General features: G+C 36.9%; 1 protein-coding gene across 5 annotated transcripts in view; it reads left to right on the plus strand.

Moving 5' to 3' along the window:
* Positions 1-27,189, plus strand: part of SYT1 (synaptotagmin I) — a 605,454-nt gene that overhangs the window by 488,340 nt on the left and 89,925 nt on the right. For all 5 annotated transcript variants that reach the window (XM_011946952.1, XM_011946949.1, XM_011946954.1 and 2 more), the window contains one exon: positions 4,099-4,216. In XM_011946952.1, coding sequence (XP_011802342.1) covers positions 4,099-4,216 — 118 coding nt within the window. The remainder of the gene's footprint in view (positions 1-4,098; positions 4,217-27,189) is intronic.

Here is a 27,189-nt window from a genome sequence, read left to right on the forward strand (position 1 = left end):
AAGAAAGAAAGAAAGAAAGAAAGAAAGAAAGAAAGAAAGAAAGAAAGAAAGAAAGAAAGAAAGAAAGAAAGAAAGAAAGAAAAGAAAGAAGGGAAAGAGAAAGAAAAGAAAGGAGGGAGGGAGGGAGGAAGGAAGAAAAGAAGGAAGGAAGGGAGAAGCCAATCTAGAGACATTTACAAAACGAGAAATATTAGGACTTGTGGGTTAAATGAATAGAGGAAAACAGAGGGAAAGGAAATTGAGATGCATTAGTGACCCTGACAGAAGGATGTTGGAAAGAATAGTTGAAGGGAGGGATTGGTATTGAACATTAATTTAGTTACAGATATAAAGTAATAGTGGAATAACCAAGTGGATGGCCAACTGGAATATTAGTTTCTATCATTCCAGACAGCAGTGTACTAGTAAAGAAAACTCATGATTTTGAGTCAAAAGAGTTTGCCCCAGTTCCTGAGACAGCTATGTAACCTACACCCTCTGAGTCTCAAAGTCTTTATATATAAAATGGACATAACAGTACCTAGTTTACAGGATTATTCTAGAAAAAAGCAGACAAAATTGTCAAGGAGCAGCAAGGATCTGATTTGGGTATCTTCTTTTTTCTTTGCAAATTTTCCAAGAACCCTTTTAGTCCCCATCACCATGATCCCACCAATGAAAAACTTTTTTTTTTTTTTAATTTAGAAACCTTGGTTTCTAGAACTTTAGAGTGATGAATAAAATATTTATATTAAATGTTTATAAATTACTACGCAGCCATCTTTATTCCAAACTGTCATGCCAAAACTATGAAATTAGAGTTTGATGTAAAACTCTTCATATAAAACTATTGGGTTCTTCTAATTCCTCTATGTTGATGGACAAGAGATACAGTAAAACCTTCACATGCTAGAACAAGACTCTAGGGTCAGAAGTGCTTTTCTTCTCATCACAGAAGTTCAATGAAAGACTTCACTGAGGATATGAAAATATTTGTTTCCAAAAATTCATACTGGCATGAGTCTTTAAATCTGATTCAGGGTAACAACACTGGCTTACTATATAAGCCACAAACACAAGCCTTGTTTTGACTGGGGCAGAATAGAACACACCTTGTGGGGATGACACAGAAGTCCAGATCTTCCTACCATGAGTGTCCTTCTTGCAGGCAGTATCAGGGCCTCCCCAGGATGCATATTCTAGGTCTTGTTTCACATGAACTTCAAGTCCCTCATCCTCCACAACATGTGAGAAACACATGACAATCGTATCTGCAAATGTCCTAAATCAATTAATCTAGGATCAAACCATCAGGTGGCAAAAGAAAGCTGCCCTAATTTTCAAACTTTTGGTAGACAATTACTAAAGCTGGTTCTTAGAGCATTAGGTAAAGCATATACTTAAACCTCCAAAAACTTCACTAACAAGACAAAGGTTAGTATAAACTGGGTATTTTCCTTGCCGTTTCCTGGAAATGAGTTTTTCTCTATCTTGTTGATGCCCATAAAGGACACAAATTTCAGGAAAATCAAGGGCTAGCTTTCAAATATTTTGGAGATCCAGAAGTAATAAAATGTTAAAACTTTTTGAAATGTAACTTCAGTTAATTAATATAAACTACACATTCAATTTGGCATATCAATTATGATAATTTTATGAGCAAATGAAATTTTACATGTTAAAGTTCTTAAACTAATGAAGCAAATGTAGATCTGTAAAGGGTGCTTTAAAAAAGCACTTTTTCATTTTTTTCTCCCAAAATGCCCATATTTTTCTTTCAAACACTCATTCTTTCCCCATCCCATAACTTTAAAATTATAAGTAACATCACAGGTTTCTCCTGCTTCCAGCATACTTTTTCAAACGGTACAAATACTCTCTTCTGACAATAAATATTATGTAAAATGTTTTACATTTCCTATGTGTCATAAGATTGAGGAATAAAAAGATATTGGAAGAAAGACATTTGTGACATTTCCCTGTTTAACACAATTGCAATGCCTCTAAATTAATCATGGAATTAGATTATGGCCCATAAAGGGAGATGTTATTTAAGAGAGAGCAGTGATGTCTGAAATCCCTAATTAGAACAGTTAGAGTAACCTGAACCTGCAACACAATCAGTTCCCCAAGGAGGCTATTGTGGAAAATAGACAGAATTCTGAAAAAAAAAAAAAGAGCCCTCCTCCTAATGAGCATTTTGAACAGCAATTTTGTTCATTTACATTTCTCTTGTCCCATAAAGTTCAGATAAATTTGTCCATATTTTATATTAATTTCCATGATATTGTCTCCCATTCTTTATTTTCAGAGACTCTGAAGAGTAATTTATTCCACTAGCCTTTCCTGTTGTATAAATTAATTCCTAAGAGTGTGTAGGCACATCAGGTGAATTCAGCACATTAGAAGTAACTCTTTATTATTTATATTAATGGAAGGGGGTTATGACCTAGATAATTCAACACAGGTATTTTCTAAAGTTTCCACTTATTTAAGTTTTGAAACTGTGTGGAAAGTGATAATTTCATCATGGATCCTGTCTTCAAGGAGTTTACAGTCATGTGGGAGAATTATGACATATACACACTAAGACAAAAACCGAGTTCTTAGTAACATAGAGATGTATGGTAAAATGCTATGGGGACTCAAGAAGTTAAAGACTTGGAGCCATAAACATATGTGGTGATGTTTCCAGCACAGACATTACTTTAGCAGAAAGAGGCACTATTTCTCCCTCACACACTGAATGTATTACCTCTCAATTATAGATAAATTACAACCTTTCTCTTTTGAAAAATGGATAACGAATACACCCCCCCCAAAAAAAGAGGGGGGAATTACATTTTCTTACCTGTTAAATTACATCTAGGCGCCTATTTCCACACTGGAGACTCTGGCTGACTTAACACATATGTCAAGTTATAGATAAAGACACATATAGTCATGATAAGGGTATAACTTGAAAGTGCCTTAGTATATGGCCTTCTGTAGCTCATTCCTATGTTAAAAGTCTATCTGCAGAAGTCTGACATAACTGTTGCCTTCTATAGCATCGGAATTCACATTTCATTGTGGGAAACACTAAAATAAGTCCTGATTTGCCATCCTGCATGTCAGAAAGCACTTTAGAGCCTCCAGTATCTGGGGGGCATACAACAAACTCTCTCTCTTGCACTCTCTCTCTATCTCTATCTCATGCTTATAAATGTGAATGCAAATTCTACTTATGTTGAACAATAGTATAGTTCTTAATTAATCACCCTAGAAAATAAAAAACTTAAGGTAGGATAATCAGTAGGAATCTTTTCCGAAAAAATGTAAAATTCCCTACACCATCATCATTGTAAACACTTGATCAGTTGTTCAAAAACGCCTGAGTACAGGACTGTTGAACGTTCTTTGGGCCTAAAGTATGGTATCAGCGGAATAACATGAGAAGTTATGAGATGCATTTGCATTGTGTTAATATGGATTTCCATTTTCTAGCCTGCTGCTCAGATTTTTAGGATTAGGAAAAAAAGTTAGACCTCACTTAAGATGAGTAATACTAAAAATGCAAAACCTTATCCTTTGTTACATTTCAGCTATCAGGAATTCAGAATTTCTCATCAACAAACAGAATTTAATGAAACACAAATGCAAGTCTTTTTCCCAAAAACCTAAATATAGCGTATTAGAGGTAATCCTATTTGAAATGTAAAAGGACAAAAATTTAGGTAGATTGATTAGACTAAAATGTTAGGCTTTTTTCAAAGTTATTTAATAAAAATATGAAAATTTTGCCAAGAGTTTTGCAGTGCTATTCAGAGCACAGACTCTCTTTAAAAGTCATGTTGTTCTCATTTCCTGCACCATTCAATTATAGATATATTTTGATGAACATTAAAGTATAGATGATATTTGTTAAAAACTGAAATAGATGGTCTTAAAAAAGAATAAAAGCTGTTACTACTCTTGATACCTTAGTCAATGAAAGGCCACTGTGTAAATGCCAATGGATCTAAAATTTTCAAATTCTAACCAACATAATCCTCCTCTTGAAGAATTACAATATATATGTTAAAACTCTATTTACTTGTATTTGAAAAATTACTAATGCTTTCTTATTGGTTTTCTTAGCAAGAGAAATTGGGTGATATCTGCTTCTCCCTTCGCTACGTACCTACTGCTGGTAAGCTGACTGTTGTCATTCTGGAGGCAAAGAACCTGAAGAAGATGGATGTGGGTGGCTTATCTGGTAAGCCTGCGGTGTTTATTGATTTTTTTCAAATGCTGTTTCATCGTGGATACCAAATGCATGGCGCACATGCTGCGACTCCCCACTCCTTAATTGATCACAGTTCTCTTTCCTACGGAGCCTGGAAGCAGTCTCAGAATTCATCCCAACACAGTGCCCCAGGAAGCCACTCTCAATTTATAGGAATTGGCATAGAAGATGAAATCTATTTTCCTTCTTTGGAGCCTAAGTATCCATTGTCTTTTTGATGGCATTGAAAGCTGAAAATGTTTGCTTCTTTTCTGAAAGGGAGTGATTATGACAGATTATAATTTTGTTGAGCGTGGAGGGGGTTTTTGGTCAAAATTCACCCACGATATAAAAAATAATGTTTTCTCTGAGACTTATTTATTAGGTATTTGATAGCCTAACATAGTTCCTACAATACCATTTATTAAAGACATGGTATTTCAACATATATGCATAATGAAATCTCTGTTTGAGAGTGAACCCCTATGGTAATGCATTTAATTCCACAGCTTACGCTGAGGATAGGAGAGATGTGGGGATTTAAAGTTCTATACAACCCAATCTCAGTAAAACATGGTGAATAATGTATACCCTGCCTCAAAAGCAAAGTCAGCTCAAGGACTTGTCACTTCCACGGTTGAACATAATTTTTCTTCTTCTCCGTATGATTAAATCAATTATATTTTTAATTTTCCGCTAAATCATTAAAGTGTGAGGAATTTTCTTGATATGCCACAAGGTCATCATAAATTGACTGCAGTTGTCATTGTCCGTGGCTGTGGAATTACAACCAACATTACTAGTTATTCAATGCTTTCTTTAATAAAAATATTGCAAACTTCAAAAGGTCATCCTAAGGCAGCATGGTGATTTTTTATTCTAAAGCATAACAGCTAAAAAGTGCTACAGCTGAGCTTCCCCTCTTTTACCCACTAATTTGCCAGCCAAATTCTCCTGGTACCTAACTTTATTTTTCTTTATAAATAAGTCATCTGGGGAAGCTGTACTAATTCTTTCATGTCATTAAGACCCTATTTAATACCTTGCTGTTTTTATTGTGCCTAGTAGTGTAACACAGCAAATGTAAAGCAAAGACCACAGTGTTCTCTAGAAATATAGAGTATTTAATGTGACTATAAATGAAAAACATGCAGAGAAATTTTTAACTACAATAACAGTTCACTCCCAGATTATTACTTAGTATCCTAAGGTAACTTCAGACACTTTTAACATTTCCCTGTCCTTTGGTTCAACAGCCAACTATCATGACATGATTTCTTTCATGTCATGTTTGTATCCTCTCTCTTATGCTTTATCCCAAATGTCCATGCCAACCATCCCCTCATCACCTATGTCAGGTACTCTGCTAGTCTTCCTAAGGCATCCTATATGCTTCAGCAGAATTCCAGAGCAGTTTTACCATGAAGCCAGAAAAGCTTCAGGGCCCCTCATTTGTCCTGGCTTCTTCCAGGGTCCCAGAAATGAGTTCCCATCACCATAGATAGATATTTCTCTTTTTTTTTTTTTTTTTTTGAGACAGAATCTCGCTCTGTTGCCCAGGCTGGAGTGCAGTGGCTGGATCTTGGCTCACTGCAAGCTCTGCCTCCTGGTTTCACACCATTCTTCTGCCTCAGCCTCTCGAGTAGTTAGGACTACAGGCGCCTGCCACCTCGCCCAGCTAGTTTTTTGTATTTTTAGTAGAGATGGGGTTTCACCATGTTAGCCAGGATGATCTCAATCTCCTGACCTCATGATCCTCCCACCTCGGCCTCCCAAAGTGCTGGGATTACAAGGCGTGAGCCACTGCGCCCAGCTAAAAAGCCCTAATTTTAAGGGCTCCTCACTGCCTGTGGAATTAAGCCATAATCAGTCTCTTCACTTAAGTATATGTACTGTAGATACATCCAGCCTATGTCATGCCATATCTCATTTTCACCAAATTGACCAGCACACTATTTTGCAAACAAACTATACAACTTTTTGCCTCCATTACTTGCTTAGGTCATTTCCTTCACCTGGAATTCTCTTCCTGCCAACAATGTCTAGCCAATTCTACCCATTCTTTAGGCCCAGCTTAAGTATTATCTCCTCCATTCATTCAATAAACATATATTGTGTCCCTACTTTAAGTCAGCATTGTTCTGAGCACTAGGTTTACATTAGTGGATAAAACTGTGCAAAGACCCTCCCCTCCTGCAGCTTGCATCCTAATGCAGGGAGACAGAAAATAAACCAACAGATAGCAAAAGCATGAGTCTACCAAGAGGTAACAGGTGCTATGGAGCAGTCAAGCAGGAAGTAGGATAAGGAGTATTGGGGATTCATCTTAAATGGGGTTCAGGGAAGACCTCATGAGTAGGTGGCATTTCAGCAACAACCTGGAAGAAGTGAAGAATTGAGCCATGGGGTGTCTGGGAGAGAGAATAGCCATGGGGCATCTGGGAGACAGAACAGCCATGGGGTGTCTGGGAGAGAGAACAGATACCTCATGGCTCACTTTTTTCACTTCTTCCAGGTTGTTGCTGAAATGCCACCCACTCATGAGGTCTTAAGACCTCATGGTTTTAAGATCCATCCCAGTAGAACAAATCTTTGCCTTTTTTTAAATGCCGCTAGCCGTTTGTTTACACCCCTCAAACATCATGCTTCTCTCTCACTAGACTGTGTTCTGTATTTATCCCTCCCACAATGCTCTCAGTGACGGGTAGCACTAAGCATAGCTGCTGAATGAATAATGAATTATTTACAAAGGAGCTATGGCCTGAAAAAACAACTCTTGCATTTCAAATGTGTCTAACCCACTTATCGTTAAAATAACTTTAAGCACTTGGATGGTCTGTCTCAAAGTAGGTTGACCGATGTATGAGGAGACCAAAATTATATAATAAGATCATTCTAGGTAATTCAAATGCCAAAGTACATTTGCTGGAAATGACTAGTTAATTGGAACCAAAGTGGGTTGTTTTGCCAGAGTTTAAACTCCATCTGCCACTAACTAGCAATTTGACATTGCACAAGTTATTTATTTAACTCTTCTAAGCCTCAGCTGCATTATCTATAAAGTGGGAATAATGAGAGGACTTTGTTGATGATGCTATGAGAATTAAATGAAAGCACAGGGCTTGGCACAACTAAGTGCTCACTAAATACTATTGTAGTCATTTCTATTAGTAATTTTATCAAATCTTGGGCTAAATATGCAACATGGGAAAGCAACCAATGGATGATTTAACCAATTACTTGCTTCAATGGGGAAAAAAGTTTATCTGATTGTTTGATGGAATTAGCTGATTAATTCAGGCAAACGTATCAGTAGGCCCACGTTTTGCATAGACACTATAGTGAATTAAGATAATTAACAAAACATTTGAGAAAATAAAACATGGTAACATATGTAAAATAATTTTCTTATTGCTCTCCAGCAAGGTTGTTTCCTTCCTACAGTATTCATTCAAAATGCATTGCACAAAGATTTTGCCTCCATTGTATATCCATATGCCAAAAGATGCAAATCCCAGCTCTTCATACTTTACAGTGACAAGCTTAATTGGACTATACACATCTCTACAGTAGATTCTTGCACTTGCATTCTTAATATCCCAACTTTCAAGTGCTTGTGAGCAACAGTGAGGATTTCTGAATTTAACTGCAGTCATGTTGATTAACGACAGGCACATATTTTGAGAAATGTGTCATTAGGTTATTTGATCATTGCACAAACATCATAAACACAAACCTAGATTCGGCAGCCTGTTGCACACCTAAGCTATGTGGTATGGCTTATTGCTCCTAGGCTACCAATCTACACGTTACAATAATGAATACTGTAGGCAATTGTATTTATGTATGTAAATATAGAGAAGGCACCACAAAAATACAGTGATCTTACGGGACCACCATTCTATAGGCAGTCCATCCTTGACTGAAATGTGGTTACACAGTGCATGATTGTATTTGTATTGAGATCTTGAATCTTGCAGGCTGCAAGACTGTTCTTCAGGAGGGAGTTGGTGCTGTAGAATACATGTAGGATTTTTTGCCTTGTACTTGGAAAGAATCAAGCCTTTTGCCTAGTAAACATGTCTCAATAGCTTCGTTGCCTTTTACACATCTCTATGTGCAGTAAATCTTCCTTCAAACAATAAATGTTTTCTACTTGGGAAAATTGGGGGAGAGAATAAAGAGGTCAAAGTGAAGGCATTGGAAACGTTGAGGATTCCCAAAGGTATGAGGCTGTGTGTCTCACAGTTTTAAGCTAAAGTGTGTAACTTTTATTCTTAAATTTATACCTGTGTAAACTCCCAAGTCAGAGACTAATCAGATAATTTGCTTCTTGTCCCTATTTGTGTCACAGCAATTACTTTCCTCAAGTTTGGTGTTTCACTTTGTTTTTTGTCATCTCAGAAATTTGACACTTCTGAGTACAGCTTTAATGAGGAATGTCAATACTGTAAGTTTAGTTTAGGCTTTCTATTGTAAATTAAATGAAATTCTGAAAGTTTTCTGTTTAAGGACATGGCTGTTTAAAGAAGGAAACACTAAACTTTAAAATCAGCAAAAATTGAAGTGATTATAGCTTTTAAATTTTGATCTATTCAGTAGAAATTCTGTTTTTCTACTTCAATCTGAGAATTATTTTTGACTGTTAAAAAGTCACATTATCAATTAGAGAACAGTTTCTAATTTAGAAATCTTTTTTAACTTGGTTTTCTCATGTGGTTCTCATGATAGCACCGTGAGGTAGTTTCTGAAGATGACATTCTTATTTTACCAGTGAGAAAACTGAAGCTTAGAGGCATTAGACAGTATCCATAAACTATCTTCCTGCATGTGGCACACAGATGGGGGTGTTCATTATTTGCAATTGCTCTTATCACTACTGACATTTGATCTCAGCTGACCTGAGGGTAGGACTGAAGTTCAGATCCCCCTGTTCTCAATGCAGACGACTTTCCAATATAGCATTCAGCCTTGCCCACACCCCTACCTTCAAGATGGGAGAGAACGAGGATTCCTCAGCTCTAACCTGCGTGAGGTGCCTTCCTTGCCCAAAGCCAAAACATCAAGATGAGGTCCTCACAGTAGAGAAGACTAGAAATGGAGTCTTCATGGATTGTTGGAGATGGAGGGATTCTTGGAGACTGGGGAAAATGTTCGTAAGTGTAAACCCTTATGGATTCTCCTAGTCAAATAGCTCCAGGGCAGCCCCCTTTCTTGCCTTCTCAGAACCACAAATTGATTTTCTTGCTTCACTTGTGCTTTCTGGCAGATTCCTCTTCTTGCTGGGCCCAATATGAAACAGAATGTGGTCTCACAGACCTGTTATACTTCCTTCATTCCCTGAAGCTAGCACGTAGTTCTTTTGAGACTTCTTTCTGTGTTTGTACTGCTAGTAGCCATGGAAAATCAACAAGGGTAAAAAGCGTACAGTCCTTTGATGTGGTTTGCATTCACCTATATTGGGGGAATGGGGAACATAACAAAAGTATGTCAAGCATGGGAGAAACCTGGAAACCCATATGGTAAAGGGGTGAAATCACATGTAGCTATTCCAGCAGCCTCCTGAACATCAAGGAGCTAGCGGGGTGGCTAGGAGGTGGGATCAGGTCAACGATGGTTGCAAAGTGCTCTCCTTCATCATTTTTCTGTCCCTTTCACTCTCTGTTCACATCCCTAGTCCTCTTCCTGGCCATCCCTGGTCCTGCCTTGTCACTATGAAATGAAATCTGTACTGTGAAAGGCAACATTTGGAGCTGTAGAAGAGTTCCCCCAAAACATCTAAGTCTCCAAAAGAAAAGGGAAATGAAATGTTTGAAAGGGGCACCAACTACTTGAGGGAAATGATAGGGAACAGGGGACTCGTGGTGATGAAGGAGTCGCCATCACTATATGTCACACTGCCAGTGTGTGAATTAGTTACTGTGACTTAGGCCAGCAAAATTTACCCTGTCCCTCTCCTGCCACCCACACACACTCTGTTTTCTGGAAAATGCCATTTTTTAAATGTTACTCATGGGTTTGTCTTTTCTCTATCTCCTTTTCTACTGTCCTAGAAATGTAATTTGGGAAATGCAGCCAGATTTAAATATTTGAGATCATTTAGGAAAGAGCAACTCACCCACCCTCAGGTAACTACTAGATTCCAAGGAGAAACCATGAACCAGCAGAGGCAGGTCCTTCCCTCAGGCAGTATTTATCAACATGTGATATTTTGCATAACCCCATCAAAATCACATCAGGTACTTATTAAAAACTAAGATTTCAAGGACTAATTCAAACCAAGCTGTAATTGAATATCTAGGGGTGGGCACCTGGAAATTGCATTTTAAACAGGTCCTCCCCATCCATACACACATACCTATGTTATTTGTATGCATCTTAAATTTGAAAACTATACTTCAGAAGCTTAAAACACTATGTCATAATTTTAACTGAGGCCTAGGTCAGCCAAGTTCCAAGTTAGAATTTTGTGGTTTTGTTTTTTTTTTTTTTTTCAGTAACATAGAATACATCTTTTGCTTTATATAATGGAATTTCCTCAAATAAGAAGTTCTATTTCTTTCATCAGTCCAGTATCCTCTTCCCTGAAAAATACCTTGCCCACATGTCTAAATTATTATCTTTTTTTCTTGAGTCTCCTCCACTGAAAGAGGAAATAAAAGCAATAGATGTTTCCTTTGTACATTCTGAAGCTATTTCCTAATACCCTTGACTACCACCCTTATCTGTCCTTACACTGGTGCTGAAAGCACAACAAAGAAAAACACTCCAAATTCAATTGATTTGAACTAAAAGCCACTAGTCTGGGAGCCAAGCCAATAAATAAAATGGCAAAAACTTATTTGAACCAATTAGACAGGGATATGCAAATTAATTGGCCATGATATCAGGGTCAAGCAATAATATGCAAATAAACTGGCATCTTATTGAGCTAATGGAACAGGAATATGCATAATAAGTTGGCTGTGATGTCAGAAGCTTCATCATAATTTTAGGCATGAATGTTACAATATAATATCAATTCTGGGACACTTCAAAATGCTTAACTACAATATTGATAAAATAATCTAAATTCCTAAAACGTGAACAGATTGGTCTAAAAAACAAATGACAAGTCTTGAAACTGGATCTGTCTAGAAAATGAGTAATCAGAAAGGATTATAGCCAAGCCCGGTACAAGTTGGGACCCAGGCACAATTACTCGTTTCCACAGAATGGTTAGAAATGCTATGCCTGAAGGACTAACAGTTTTAGAGAAATGAGCAGACGTGAAATCAAGAGAAATAAGTGATAGACTGTGATGTATTTGTTCAGAACAGTTAGCCCAAAAACTCCTAAGTAAATTCTTTAGCCAGCAGGTATATATCCAATCAGTCAACAAACATCATGTGAAAACTCCTTTGTGCCAGGCACCATGCCAATCTTTGGGAATATGAGCAAAAACAGCAGACACTTGCATAGCAGAATGTGAGCCAGACACTGTTCTAAATGCTTTACATATGGCTGATTTAATCTCCATTACAACCCTATGAGGTAGATACTATTTTTAATGTGATTTTATTGATGATGGAACTGAAGGACAGAGAGGTACATAACTTGCCCGAGGTCACAGGATTACTATTTGACAGAGCTAGGATGTCAACCCAAGCAGACTGTCTTCAGACTCCAATGAATAAAACGTGATGTCTAGGTCCTTATCATTGCTCAGCAGGTTCAGCCTGGAGAACAGGTGGGTAACTACATGCTGCAGTTTGAAAGATGTCCAAAAGTGATCTGATTCCAAATATCCTCTATACTCGAACTAAAATTCTATCATGGAACTCACTAACATAAATCAGTTGGTTGACTGTTTAATTAGTTCTTTGGCTACTTAGAGAGCAAAGGTGAGATCAACAAGTCCCTAACACCAGACATTGAATAGTCATCAATGATTTTTATTCTGGAAAGGACTGTATCAGTTTCTTCCTAATGCACAGATTGGTATGTTATTTTTAGTGACTTATTCTTCATACACAAAAGAGGATGAGACACAAAACAGTGATATTTCAGCTGTATCTGTACAGGTGCAGAAGAGAGGTTGCCGAACATGGTGGAAGAGAGTCCAAGTTTAAGGGATTTGGATGCCTTTTGGAGATTAAAGAAAATTTTTACTTACAACTAAATTTTAGCAAGGGCTAATTCTGTAAAGGAGCACATGATATTATTGTGAGAGGGGCAGTATGATGTAGGAGTACAAAAGCTTACTACCCCTGTAAATTGTTATGGCACGCTTTGGGTCAAAATTACATATATAAATATTAAAATTAAAGAAATTTGAATTGCAATAGACAACTTACCAGGAAAATACATCTCAGCTAGATAATGTTAACAAGAGAAATCTACAGATGAAGAAGTAGAAACAGGGAGGTCTGTTCTAAGGCACTTTCACCAGTCACCTTAAAACTCGTAATTCTGAAGGTAAGATAAATGTTTCCAGCCATTGAAATGCAAAGCTCAGTGGGTAAATTTAAAAAATCTAGCTAAGCTGAGTAAGCCAAAAAATGTGGTAGATGTGCTTCATTTGGGTCAAGCTAAAAATAATACACTGAAGGGAAAACATGACCCGATTTAGAGTATAGAGTAACAGGATCAATTATAAATCAAGAAAAACGTCACATAGAACCGTCCATTGAAGACATTCACCAAGTGAATGTGTCTTTTTTGCTACCCCAAAAAAGTCTTGATGTTGTCACAGAAGATTTTATAAATAAAAGGGGGGGGGAAATCCCCTACCTTTGTCCAAGTCCAGAGCTCATTCATGTGTACAATACACAGAGTTTTGGTTGTCCACCTCAGGAAAGACAGTGGTGTTAGATGACTATCTGCTGGAGGACGGCAGCTACAATAGAGGGATGAAGGGGCTGTGTGTGAGGACAGGCTAGGAACAGTGGGACTTTGTGGTCTGGAAAAGGAAGGCTGAACAAGGATATGATGAAAGTCTGAAAATCTTGAAAGGTAGAGCTAGAGTAATACCTACCTATTTATCACATCCCACAATACTAGAATCAGGAAGTCACCTTGATGTTTGAAAGAGAATAGATAAAAGGGACAGCTATTCAGGATGATCTCAAAGGCACCTTTCTACTCAAAAATTCTTTGTCAAATTTTCTTTACTACTTTACAGTTGGGTTGTAAATACGTGTTGCTCTAGGAAATGGAACAGATTGAAATATAAGACTGAGATAAGTGTATTGTCTGTTTTGTGTTATAGGCTTATAAGGAGACATCTCTAAACCTTTGTGTTGTCTTGTAGGAACCCCTCAAGCCTTTCCATGGGTAACCATAAATAGCCCACAGCTGCATATCTCACTAATCCAACCCAGAATGCTTACATTTGCATTCTTGAGTTGGACACTTCTATTCCCTTCTCTTCATTCAGTAAACAGAAAAAAAAAAAATAAGGAAGGTCGGAATTTCTAGCAGGTAAATGCACTGGGAGGAATAGAGCCCCCACAAATTCCTATTTTTAAAAATTATATTTAGTGGGTTCTTCCAGGAGATACTTGGGAGTTTCTAATAAAACTATTAAAAACATGTAGCAAAAGTCAGTGCTATTTTCCCCTTCTTATACCTTTTATAAAGGTATAAGATTCCTGATAGTAAAGCCTATAATAGGTGACAAAAGCATGCAAAGTTTTGAGTCTCAAACTCTACAATAATGCTCAGAAATGGAAACATCAAAGACAGTCTTAAAAAAGAAAAAAAAAAACTGTACTGGCCAAGTGCAGTGGCTCACACCTGTAATCCCAGTACTTTGGCAAGCCAAGGTGGGAGGATCGCTTGAGCCCAGGAGTTTGACATCAGCCTGAGCTGCATAGTGGGACCCCCATCTCTACAAAAAAAATAAAAAAATAAAAAATAAAAAAACTAGCCGGGAATGGTAGCGCACACCTGTGGTCCCAGCCACTTGGGAGGCTGAGGTGAGAAGACCTCTCGAGCCCAGGAGGTCAAGGCTGAAGTGAGCTGTGATTGTGCCACTGCACTCCAGCCTGAGTGACAGAGCGAGTCTCTGTCTCAAAAACTTTATTAAATCACCTCTGCTTCCAAAAGTATATACTGTTTCTACTTGGTTCCTTAATACCTTATTCTTAATCTCAGTTATGAAGATATTGTTCCCTTTTCACCATAGTCTTGCCACCTGCTGCACCATGAGCTACTTTGAGAGCAGGGATTGTGTCTACTTATGTCTCTGTTCTCAGAGCCCCTAAAATATATGCTGAAGAAACAGACTTTAATATACCTTGCCTAAACAATCAGTTATGAATTTTTAAATTCCACTAATCTAACTGATTATTTTATCTTCATCTTCCAAATGATCTGACTTAGTTTCATCACTTAATGCAATTATTTTGGCATCATACAGTAGTAATCCTATTATAATAGAAATAGCAGCTCATAAATAAAAACCAGATAATGGAATTCTTAAAATCAATTGGTTATTTTAGCCATCATTTTCAGAAGATTTTACTTCTTTCCTTCCTTCATTTCCCCCCTCCCCACCACCTTTAGTGGTTAAAAAAAGAAAAAAGAAGCAGACTATCTCCAAGAGATAAAAGAAGAGAGTGACACAGAAATGCACACATTACTGTAGTTATACCTCAATGACAGTCATAAAGGCATTTTCAAGGGAAAAAGTAAAGACAGAGAATGATCCCTTGGTCACCTTTTGCCCAGCATGAACAGACAAGGCAATGATTCAGCATCTTACTTGTCCACTGTTTTAAAGACTAACTCCTTATCAAAGGAAGTCAAAAGACCATAGCAGCTGACTGCCTTCTCGAATTACTAATGGCCTAAGTTTGGTGGCACATCGTTTTCAGTGATGACTGGAAAACTAGGAGGCTTTCTATAAATTTTTTCTTTCAGAAATAAATGATTTTATTTAACTTTAAAAAAGAAATAAGCACATTTATTTTATATCCTCAGAACCACTGAAACTGCTTTTACCCAAAACTAAAGCAATATGATTAAGAAATTAATAGATTTCAAACTACTGATTTCAGTCAACAATATGATGGTGTAATTAACTAATAAAGTGTCCCGTTAACAAAAAAAGAGCCGAATGCACATTTCGTGATAGTGCACTTGCAGAATTGCTACATATACTACATATACATATGAAACTGCAAGATTACTCAGTAATCTACTGATGCAGCTGTGATTAGTCGAGAATATTATGAACTTTCATATCCTTATTAAGAAAACAAATGCTTTCACAAATAGCACTGTGTTTAAATATTTCTCTAGAATTTTAGTTTTAAAATTATAGGAAAGCTCAAGAAACAAAGTTAACCCATAACCCCACCACTTCTTTTCATACATAAGTAAAAAAGTAACTCAAATCAGCCCCCCCAATCCTTTCCCATTCCTCAGAGTTAATTGACTCAAGGAAATAATTTGAAATTTTATATCCTTTCAGGTATTCTTTCTGCTTATATCAATTCTATACATATATATATATACACACAAATATATATGCATTTTACAAAATGGGATTTTAAACACATTATTCTGTAATTATTTTTCACCTAGCAATATATAATAGAGATCCTTTGGACCAACATATCGGTCTGCCATATCTAGTGGTTGCACAGCATCCCTTTGTTTGAACATATCATAGTATATTTAGTAATTCTCTTATAAATATAACTATGAGAAAAACGATATAACTTCACCAAAATACTTCAAATGAGACCTAAATAAATAGTTAAATAACATGCTCTTGGATAGGGAACAATATAGTAAAGATGTCATTCTTCCCAAATAAATGCCATAAATGAATTTGAAAGGTAAGTAACACACTAAAAGAAAGCTTTGCCTCACATAAACAGATCAAATATTAATATCCCTATAATACAAAGAGTTTCAACATATCAGTGAGAAAGTAAAGCAATAGGAGAAAGTCTCTATTTTATTAATGTTCCTAAAATGTACTTGCTGCTTCTACTACTGGCTGCTGTTGCTGAGAAGTAAGACGTTACATTTATACAATGTCATTATGCATCTAAATAAGAAAGGATTTTAAAGTAAGATGCAATTACCCTAAGTTCAAAACCTAAAAATGTGTTGCTTAAAAAAACAACCTAGACTGATTGCAAAGAGTACCAGAAAAAAAAAAAAAAAAAAAAAAGCAAGTCATTAGCTTGTAGATTTTCAAATTTTCATCAACTATATTGGCAGGAGTTTGAATCCATTAAAACACTCAATCCAGCAGCATTATTATGATAACAACTTGCAAAGATCTGTGACAGTCACTAAAAGTCAAAGTTAAACTATATACCGCTATGAAAGTCATTTTTAAGGGAATTTTCCAATTTCTAGACTTTACAAAAACAAGTAAGCATTTGAAAGCTAATTTTACTACAAGTTGCCAGTGCAATTTGTGTCTCTAGAAAAACACTCCTGCATTTTATGGCACTGTCTTTAATGTAGTGAAAATATTGCAAATGAAACTAGCCTAAAGGGCAATAATATATCACAGCAAATCTCCAGTTACTATAATTAGGAATCTATTCTAATCTTACCGGAAAGACATGTTAGTGTTTTATGTTTATAAGGATTTCACTGAAATTTTTAAAAAAATAGCTTAGTAGAAGAGATTTTAAAAGAGGCAGTGAATGTTTATGAATTATGCAAGTCTGAACTTTCATTTTAATAACTTCATTAAAATATAAAAACCTTAAAAGCCTCCCATCAGGAATTTAACTTTATAGAAATGCTTTATATGTGCCCTGACCTTGCCAAGAGGCAGACCTAAGGTATGATTTAACAGTTACTACAGGGCAAAGCCTAATAATAAATACCTATCTGAAAATGCCAGCATTTGTCCTTGCCTCCTTGGCCTCCAGTGGAGTTGCAACTCAGCCATAAACAGGCCCTCTCCTGAGAGCCAGCAGGGCTCAGCAGAAAGGGAATAGCAATTGGCCCCGGAAAGCCTGGATCGGAAGCCTTTAACCTTTCTGATCCTCAGTCTGTTCACCTATAAAACTGGGGTATTAGAGACAGCCATATTGTTGAGTAAACAAATGAGATAACGTTAGGTGGAAGCTCCAAGTAGAAAGCACTATATATATAAATATTGGTTGTTTCTAAGCAAAAGACAGTTCTTGGTTAACTCTTAATTTTTCTCACCGTATCCTGGCTCCAGGAGAATGTATGTCCCTATATGGCTGATATAAATAATACTATGTGTGTGTGTGTGTGTGTGTGTGTGTGTGGTGTGGTGTGGTGTGTTCAAAGAATGCCTCTTCATTATTTGGATGGCAGTCACATGCTTTGGCTAACTTATGTTGGCATCCTGAAGCTAACAGCAAATCCTCCTCCCATCTCCTGTTACTACGTGGATGCAAGACCCAGCATATTTTATAAGAAATCAGACCAGCAGTATATTTCTACCACCTTCAGCTTGTTAAGCTATTTATTTGAGTTAAGACACCAAGTTCCCTTCCAAGTACTTCTTTTATGATAACAGATGCAAGACAGACACAGCTAATTGAGCCAATAAATAGGGACAAAGAGGAAGAACAGAGCCTCTGTCATCCTAATTATCAAGTTAATGCCTGGTTGCTGGACAAACTCTCCCTCTCTCTAAAATGAACCACCACAAGATGGAACCTGCTGTTGCAATGTTAATTGGACTAGAAGTGGCAGGACCTGGTCCCAGAGCAGCTCCTGGTTGTCTTTCCAAATAATTTTGCCTCAGCTAATAAATACCTAATTGGATACAATATGAGTCGGTATTTGTTGTTCACTGCTACATAATTGAGTGGTCAAGATTTCATCTTTCACCTGTCTCTACAAATTCTCAATCTCCACAAGTAGTCAACATTAAAAACAAAAAAGTTACCCATGTAAATTTCTACATCCTTGCATCCAAAGACCCTTTAACTCTCTTCAGCTTGTTTTCCTCTACATGAAATTTCATTGTCTATATTAAACATATCCCCAGGCTGTGCCCATCTTGGCACTTCAAAACAAATAGAAAAATCTGGTTGGATCATACGTCTGCCTTCTCCTTAAATCAGATGAATTGCTCCACTTGCTGATAGGATAACTAGCTCAGTTAAAGCATATACTAAGAATCTAGGTAAGAAATGTGAAAAAAAAATGTTGCTTATCAGTACTACAGCAGAGATGATACCTTTATACCACTTTGATTTGTTATTTAACTAATTGCTATATTTACCCATATCAGTCGTGTTGAACTGTGCCTCCCTCAAACAACTAGCAAGACTGTCCTGAGGTTGAACCAATTGCTTAGGACACATCCTCTATGAAGCTATAAACCTGAAACCTATCTATATTTCAGTCTCTGGAGATGAAAGTGTCAGAGCTGGCAGGGCATGGTGGCTCATCCCTGTAATCCCAGTACTTTAGAAGGCTGAGGCAGGAGGATTGCTCGAAACCAGGAGTTTGAGACCAGCCTGGGCAACATAGTGAAACCCTGTCTCTACAAAAATTATTAGCCAGGCGTGGTGGCATATGCCTGTAGTCCTAATTACTCAGGAGGGTGAGGCAGGAGGATTGCTTGAGCCTAGGATGCTCAAGCCCACGATCACTCACACCGCTACATTCCAGACTGGGTGACAAAGTGAGACCCTGTCTCAAAAAAAAAAAAAAAAAAGTGTCAGATAAATTTAAAAGGTATATTTCAGCCTGATCCATATTGAGATTAAGGGCTGCTTTCTTTTAAATAAAGGTATGTTTAGTATTTCTACAGTAGAATTCAATACAATAGAATTAAAAGTATGTGTGAGTTTAGCCCAAAGCTAAAGAGTAAGATATTATTCTCAAGCCAAATTACATACAGTATGTAGATGTACCTGTGTCTTTATCTTTTTTTTCATTTTTTTGAGACAGGGTTGGATATATCTTTTAAAATCGACTTGCCCTCGTACTTTTATAGCACGTGCGGATTTTGATTCTTGTAACTGTCACTTGAAATTTTGTTTTTTAAAGCTAAATTAGTCCAACCATCTTGCATGCTGCAAGAGGAACTAGTTATTCAAGCTCTGAGAATTTACTATTTGCTTACAAGCAAGATAACAAGAATGGAATCTTTTTTATCTTGGGTGGGTCAGTGAGCAAAAAGATATTTCTTTTTATTTCTGTGTGCTATTGGTATGGGTGGTTCTCGTCATTGCCTCTCTAACTTTTCATTTAAATTTCAAAATGATTTAATCTTAAATGTAAAATAACTGTGAAATCTTATTACCAAGATTATTTATTTCAAAGATGAGTCTCCAGCAACAGAGTTTCTACACTCTATGCTGAGAGATCTGGAATACTGCATTCATTTCTGAGAACACACTTAAGAGGAGAGACATTAACTTTCTGAAGCACATCCAGCAGGAAATCAGGGTCGTGCAGAGGGCAGATACAGTCTCAGTTAAGGAACAGTTCAAGGAATTGGAGATATTTAAGCTGCAAAATACAGAACTCAAAGAGGACATAACTGTCTGAAAAATGTGGGAAAAGAATTGAACCTACTCTTATTAACTATAAAGACCTGAACTGGGATCCATGAGTATAAGCCATGGAAATCCATACTTTGTTCTTCCCATTTTAGTTCCCAAGCAAAAGATAGACGAAGGTTTAACTCAGAAGTACTGGGTTAGGGATGGTACCCTATCTACCTGCCATAGGTTAGGGAATTAACCTATTAAATCCCTCCAATCTCCTAAAGTTTCATTTTAAAACTCTAAAAGATCATGCCCAGCTGAAAGATAACATCAGCCCATGGAAGAATACATCTATTAAAGACAAAGGTATCCTCACCAAAAGTGATTATTTTATTTTTTCCTTAAGATAATAAGAATGAAAGACTACTACTGCTAATAATAATTCTAGTTGTAATCTAGTCAGTGCTTTCTCTGCTGTGAATTTACTAATTTGGCCTTGTTTAATTCTATTCACACTCTCATGAGGTAGGTATGGTTATCCCCATATATGAATGAGAAAACTAAGGTTTGGAAAAGTGACTTGCTCAAGGTCACAAGGTAAAGAAATGGCAAAGGCCCAGCTCCTCACTCCAGCTGCATCTGTTACCTAAGCCTGCCCACTTTCTCACAGCTTCCCCCAGCTAGACTGTGCACACTGTAATTTCAATTGGCTATAATCCCCAAATCATAGAAACCTCAATTCTAGAAGATAATGAATGCTCTTGAGCAGCAAAATGATCATCAGTTGACTCACAATGAATACTCTCTATAGATTATTTTGACAAAGTAACGCTATCCAACTGTGCCTGCAAATGCCAACACATGCAAATCCCTGCGACTTCATAAACAGCAAATGCCCTAATGAGCTAAAGAAACAATTGCTCTTTATTCATTTTTTCACTGTGTTTCTTACTTCTGCTGGAAAATAATGTCCAGAAGGAATTTGTGTTCTATTCAATGACTATAAAAAAGAGGAAGGTTAGTGTTTACAAGTTTACATCATACAAAAAAGAGTGGCCGTGAAACAGTGAGCTGTGGCTTCCTGGTGGGAAGACACTCATATGCAGCCCGTGACTTCCTGGGCAGTTTTAATTTACTTTTAATCATCTCAGAAGTTGTGCCTCAGAGGTTTGAGATAAAAAGGTTCATAGCATCTTGCCTTTTTCTCTCTTTTCTGCCCCTCCTTTTTTAGCTTGGTAAAATGTAGTCCAGAAAAAGAGGTGGAGGGTGAAGAACCAGTTTCAGTATTTGCTCCTCCAGGAAACTTCCCCACATATCCTAAACCCATCTTTGTTCTTCTTTACCTTTATACTGTCCATGTTTTTTCACTTGATCACTGACTGTTGTGTTTCTTTGATTGTGTTCTGTATATACCTTTTCTCATTCATGAGACTGAATTATTTAATCATCAGGGTTACCAACACCCTCATTATTTCTTTTTCTGTGTTCCCATGGTCCACTGGAGTTATCTTGTCCCATGATTTATCACACACTGTAGGTATCCATGGCTCTTGCTCTGTGAACCCCTTTCAGGAGACCCAACTTAATTCACTTTTGCATAACCATCATCTAGCATCGCCTAGCACATAGTAGGCCCCCATGAGGAAATTAGATTAAATGAAAACTCTGATAGTTCTTTTAATCCCCAGTGTTTGACATATAGTATGAACTGAATTGAAGTAAAGGGAATTAAATTCAATCAGAACAAATCAAAATGAACTGAAATGACTATATTAAGACATTATTATATTGGATAAAATTATCCAGTTTATATTTATAATTTGAAGAAAAATTGATTAGCATAGCCTAGCTATGTTGTTGTGTGATTCCTATGATGGACACTCAAGATTGCCCATTAAGTTACTACCCTAGAAAGGTCAGCAGCCTTTAGGCCCAATATTGCAGTTACTTATTTAAGTTGAGGCCATAAGGGTAGACATAGTCTAAATCACTGTGTATTTAAAGAATGGCTGAGAAATGTAGACCGAACCCTGGAAGGCTGACAGTATTTCTGAACAAGCAAATGATGTTTAAAGTGAACTGATGCTGTTGATTATACAGGAGGATTCCCCAAAAAGTAGATCTAAAATTTCATTTCCAGGGCTAAGTCACCTTCTTGGTCCATGGTTTGCTGTGATCCCAGAGGGAGAGGAAACCATACCCACAACACTCTCATCCCTCCCCTCTCTTCTTATCTCTAGCTTCTAAAAAGTAGTCCATTAGCACGCACTGTGCACCCCATCTGGGTTCAGCCCTGTGTTAGGCACCTGAAATTCAGTCAATACAATGAACATTATCTCTCCGTTTTTGGGTCCTAACATCTCAAAAAGGAGACCAACAATAAGTAAGTACCAAAAATATTAATCATAAATGATCACAAATTCTATCAGGATGTGAAGGAGAGAAATGACAAAATATTCCCCTCGTCCAAAAATGTAGACTCTGACTTAGGAGTATAGTCAATTCTTTTCTCAAAATTATATCCTTTTTCATCAAAAAAAGTAATTACTGGTAAACACGAAAACTAAGCATTTTGTAAAAATGAAAATGATTGGGGGAGAGAGGAATGTCCTCCCCTACAATCTGTGCTTAACTAGCTTAGGCTTGTCTAATGAGACCAGCCATCTTTTAATGTTGGTGATGTTCACCTATCAGTAAAACTCTGGGAGCACATTCCTCTTTATACATTTACTTGTAGGTTTGTAAGTGTATATTTACTGCGATAGTAATATAAAATGGATATTATAAACTTAAAAGTCAAAAAATGTAAAAGATAAAGCAAAAGTAAACATTTTACAATTATTTGCCTTATGAATGATAAAAATGTTACTCTCCCTTTAAAATATAATTACTAGTATGTTAATAAATATGCCTCACTTTTCTTTAAGATATCTATTTAACTTTGTCATGTAGCAATTCACAAGTGTAATATTAGATTCCATTTATTTCAACACTTAGTTTTATAGACAGTCACATCTGAAAAAATGCCTCACAAATGCACAATATTCATAATATTTAATATGAGCTTAGTTTGGAATTTACAGAAAACATGTCAATGTATCACATCGACTGAAGTTTCTGATGTTTTTTTAAATTTTAGCCAGCTTCTCTAACCTGAAATAGATGATCATTCTTACCTGTAGGCATGACTGACAGAGCACAGCTGAAGAAGAGGTACCAGCTCTGTCATATTCTCATTTCTCGCTCATATTTGCATTATCAATTTTTCTTCAAGCCACAGTTGTTATTTAGGACTCATTTTAGGCAACATGCTCATTTTGTGAGTAGTAGTTTGGTACAATTAAATAACATAATCTATAAACCAATTTAACTGGCCTCACATAAAGTGCAATACATAGAAAAACGCTAACAGCAAATAAAGTGCAGGCCCCTCTGGCACCCGACCCCACGGTGGTGCTTCCATGCCACCCTCAGGAAACCTTGACTACTGCGTGTGAGTCATGCCTGAACAGGGGCACCTCTGTGATACTGTACATCAGACCTCAGTAAATTTCCAATCCTTTATTTTTAGAAGGAGAAAATAAAGTAGAAACTCTGGTATTTTCTTCTGGGATGCCAGAAGTAAATATTTGAATTTTTACTTCATTTTTTCCACACTGGAGATCAGAGAAACTACAGGTTTCAAGTTTATAAACCAAAAGTCAGCCAGCAAATACATTTTCCTTTCCTTTTTCTTACCAAAGAGAAAAAGATGATATCATATTGATTAAGTTTTGTCTTTATAGACCAATTACTCATTAACCAGAAGGAAAGATCATTGTTATTTATTAATGTGATACCGAATTTTTATTTTAAAATGATACACATTCTAACCAACGGTAAGTTCTTCATAATTTTCAGAAATAATGCCTGGTTTTAAAAAGAAAAACAGATGTAAAGAGGCACTAAACCAGATTAGTTTCAGGACATTCGATGTCACCAGAAGAATAGGAATGGCTGCATGTTGCGCCTGTAAAGGGAAACACTGGATGGGTAGCAGGATGGCTGCTTACAAGGATTTGAAGAACTACCCTATGAACAAAAGTATGGCATCAGACATTCAGCAAATATGTATTAAATGCTCCCTAACTAAGTACCACAGTGAGGAGCTGGAGAGCTGGTGGTAGTGAGATGGATTTTGTGATACCTGCCTATAAGGAAGCTTGGAACCAGCTCAGGGAGATCCACTTTAAAATACTGTGTGATTTAGATTAGGAATAAACAAACTTTTTTTGTAAAGGACCAGATAGTAAATATTTTAGGCTTTACAGGCCACATGGTCTCTTACAACTTAATATTCAACTCTGCTATTGCAACACAAAAGCAGCCACAGACAGTCTGTAAGGAGTAGACATAGCTGTGTTCTAATCAAACTTTTTATTTGTGGATACTGATATGTAAATTTCATATAATTTTATATGTCATGAAACGTTAATCTTTTTTATTTTTTTCAACTCTAAAAATGTGAAAATTTTCTTAGCTTATGACCTACAGAAACATGCAGCAGCTAGACCTGGTCCACAGGTAGTAATCTGCCAAGAGCTAATTAACAGGATTTCACAAGACCTCAGAGGAAGAGTACTTAACCTCCACTGGAGATTTCATGGGCACTTCCTGGAGAAACCAAGAACCTCGGTGAGGGATTGTGCAGGGCAAGGGGATAGGCCAAAAGGACAGTGAGAGCAAAGGCATGATTGTACAAAACAGACATGGTTGTACAAAAACAGTGTAGAGGAACTGCTAAGAAATGAAGTTAGAGAGGCAGAGCACAGTCAGGAAAATTGAACTTTATGTTCTAGAGGTGGTGAGTAGCCACTGCAGGGATTTAAGCAGTGAGTTTGTGCTGGAAACTGTAACATTAATTCCAGCTCAGGCTGTGGAATCAGCCTGACATGGTTAGGATCCCAGTCTGCCACTCACCAAGCATATGGACTCAAATCATTTTCTTATCCTCTTCAAATATCAGTTCCATCACCTGAAAACCAAAGATAATCCCTGCCTTGCTGTTTGTTATTCTCTATTCTTGTACCTGTCTGCTTCACATATTGCTCATAGTGTCACAACTAGTAATATAAATTTCCTTGCTGACTGGTTATTTGACTGGTGCCCCCTCTAGATTGTGGGGCCATGTCATCATCCATATAGACCAAGTGCCTAGCAGGGCACCTGACTGAAAAGTACCTGATGAATAAATGGGGGAAAAAAAAAATCAACTAACAATGATAAAGCCAACGATCTCCCACCTTGTAGTTCTATCACTATCCATGCTTGCTTCTTGCCTTACAAGGATAAATATGTTGTATCACTTATTTAAAGCTTGCAATAAAGTCATAAAGAAAAATGATTAACCATTTCTACACAACTATTTTATTCACAATGTTTATTTTCTTGAGCAAGTTCTCATTACATTTCACTTTGCCATATGGCTTTTCCTTCTTCCACTGAGATACACTTCCTCCAAGAAATTTTCTTAATCTAAATGGTACAGGAAAGGAGTCCCAATCCAGACCCCAAGAGAGGGTTCTTAGATCTTGTGCAAGGAGGAATTCAGGGTGAGTCTGCAGTGCACAGTGAAAGCAAGTTTATTAAGAAAGTAAAGGAATAAAAGAATGGCTACTCCATAGACAGAGCAGTCCCGAAGGCTGCTGGTTGTCCATTTTTATGGTCATTTCTTGACGATATGCTAAACAAGGTGTGGATTATTCATGCCTCCCCTTTTTAGATCATATAGGGTAACTTCCTGATGTTGCCACGGCATTTGTAAACTATCATGGTACTGGTGGGAGTGTAGTAGTGAGGACAACCAGAGGTCGCCCTCGTCGCAATTTTTGTTTTGGTGGGTTTGGCTGGCTCCTTTACCGCAACCTGTTTTATCAGCAAAGTCTTTATGACCTGTATTTTATGCTGACCTCCTTTCTCATCCTGTTACTGAGAATGCCTTAGCCATCTGGGGATGCAGCCCAGTAGGTTTCAGCCTCATTTTACCCAGCTCCTATTTAAGACAGAGTTGCTCTGGTTCACACGCCTCTGACATAAATGGGCAATTTTCTAGTTTATATTGCAGTGAGCTGGAAATGAAGCAAAATCTTTCCAATGCATAATTCAGCCTAATTTTTTTAACTTAAATTCACAGGTAGGCTAAATGGCCCATTTCATTAATGATCTACAAATGTCTGCATGCCTCTTTATCTAAATTGCCAAAATACCTTTATATTTCATTGCCCAATGTCACATTATAAATTGTAAATATATGATTTATCTATTCATTGGATTTCCAGAACGCTTATTCTAGGGCAAACAAGAAAGCAATAAAATCCATGTTAAATTTTAGCTCATATTGCTCCTTATTGTTCAACTTCATTCTTTCGTTCAACAAATACCCATTGAATGCTTACTGTGTGCCATGTACTGTTAAACCTTCCCTTTTAGAGATATTTATGTAACATGTTTTTTAAGGTGTTTATTTTCTAAATAGCTTAAGTCTTAACCACCAATTTATTTTTTTCTTCTATATGTATTGGTAATTGTGGCCTAGATAAAAGCCCTAGCGATTATAGTGACAAGAGAAAATGTAAAAATTCTCAGGGCTATTTAAATTATACACAGATTTTAAGAAGCACTGTGTTGTGTTTCTGTCATCCTTCTACTTTCCAAAAGAATATATCTGCATCCTAAAATGTAATCACATTTACTTAAGACAAAGTTGCTTTTGGAAATTCAGACTTTGCTTATATTGTTTGTTGTATAAACAACTTAGCTTCCCTTTCTCCCTTTTAGTTACAGAATTCTTTAGGACTAATTATAGATTGAGAATATCCAGGGTTCTAAACTTATGTACAATTTGCTCAATATACCCAATCTGTTATTTAGGAAAGCACTGCCTTTTTTTTTTTTCTGAGACTGAGTCTCACTCTGTTGCCTAGGCTGCAGTGCAGTGGCACAATCTCAGTTCACTGCAACCTCCACCTCCTGGGTTCAAGCAATTCTCTGCCTCAGCCTCCCTAGTAGCTAGGATTACAAGCACACACCACCATGCCCAGCTAATTTTCGTATTTTTAGTAGAGACAGGGTTTCACTATCTTAGCCAGGTTTGTCCTGAACTCCTCACCTCAGGTGATCCACCGGCTTTGGCCTCCCGAAGTGCTGAGATTATAGGCGTGAGCCACTGCACCCTGCAAACCCTGCCGTTTTCTAAGGAGTGCTTATACTTACATTCTAACATGTATTTTGTTATCACTCTAATCTTGAGTAAAATTAATAAGGGGATCATCTATATGAGAAAACAGATAATTTGATTATTTTTCTAGAAATGAGTTATTTCCAAGAAAACTCTTTTCAAATATGACAAGATTTCCTGGGATTTAATTTGCAATTACTAATTTGTTAAACCAAAAGAAATTGGAGATAATATAGTCATTCAATGCCATGTATCGATATTCTATAAATATATATATTTCATGTGTGTGTATATATATTCTTTCTTTA

Source organism: Colobus angolensis, unplaced genomic scaffold (assembly GCF_000951035.1).
Source record: "Colobus angolensis palliatus isolate OR3802 unplaced genomic scaffold, Cang.pa_1.0 Scaffold256, whole genome shotgun sequence".
NCBI lineage: Eukaryota > Metazoa > Chordata > Mammalia > Primates > Cercopithecidae > Colobus > Colobus angolensis.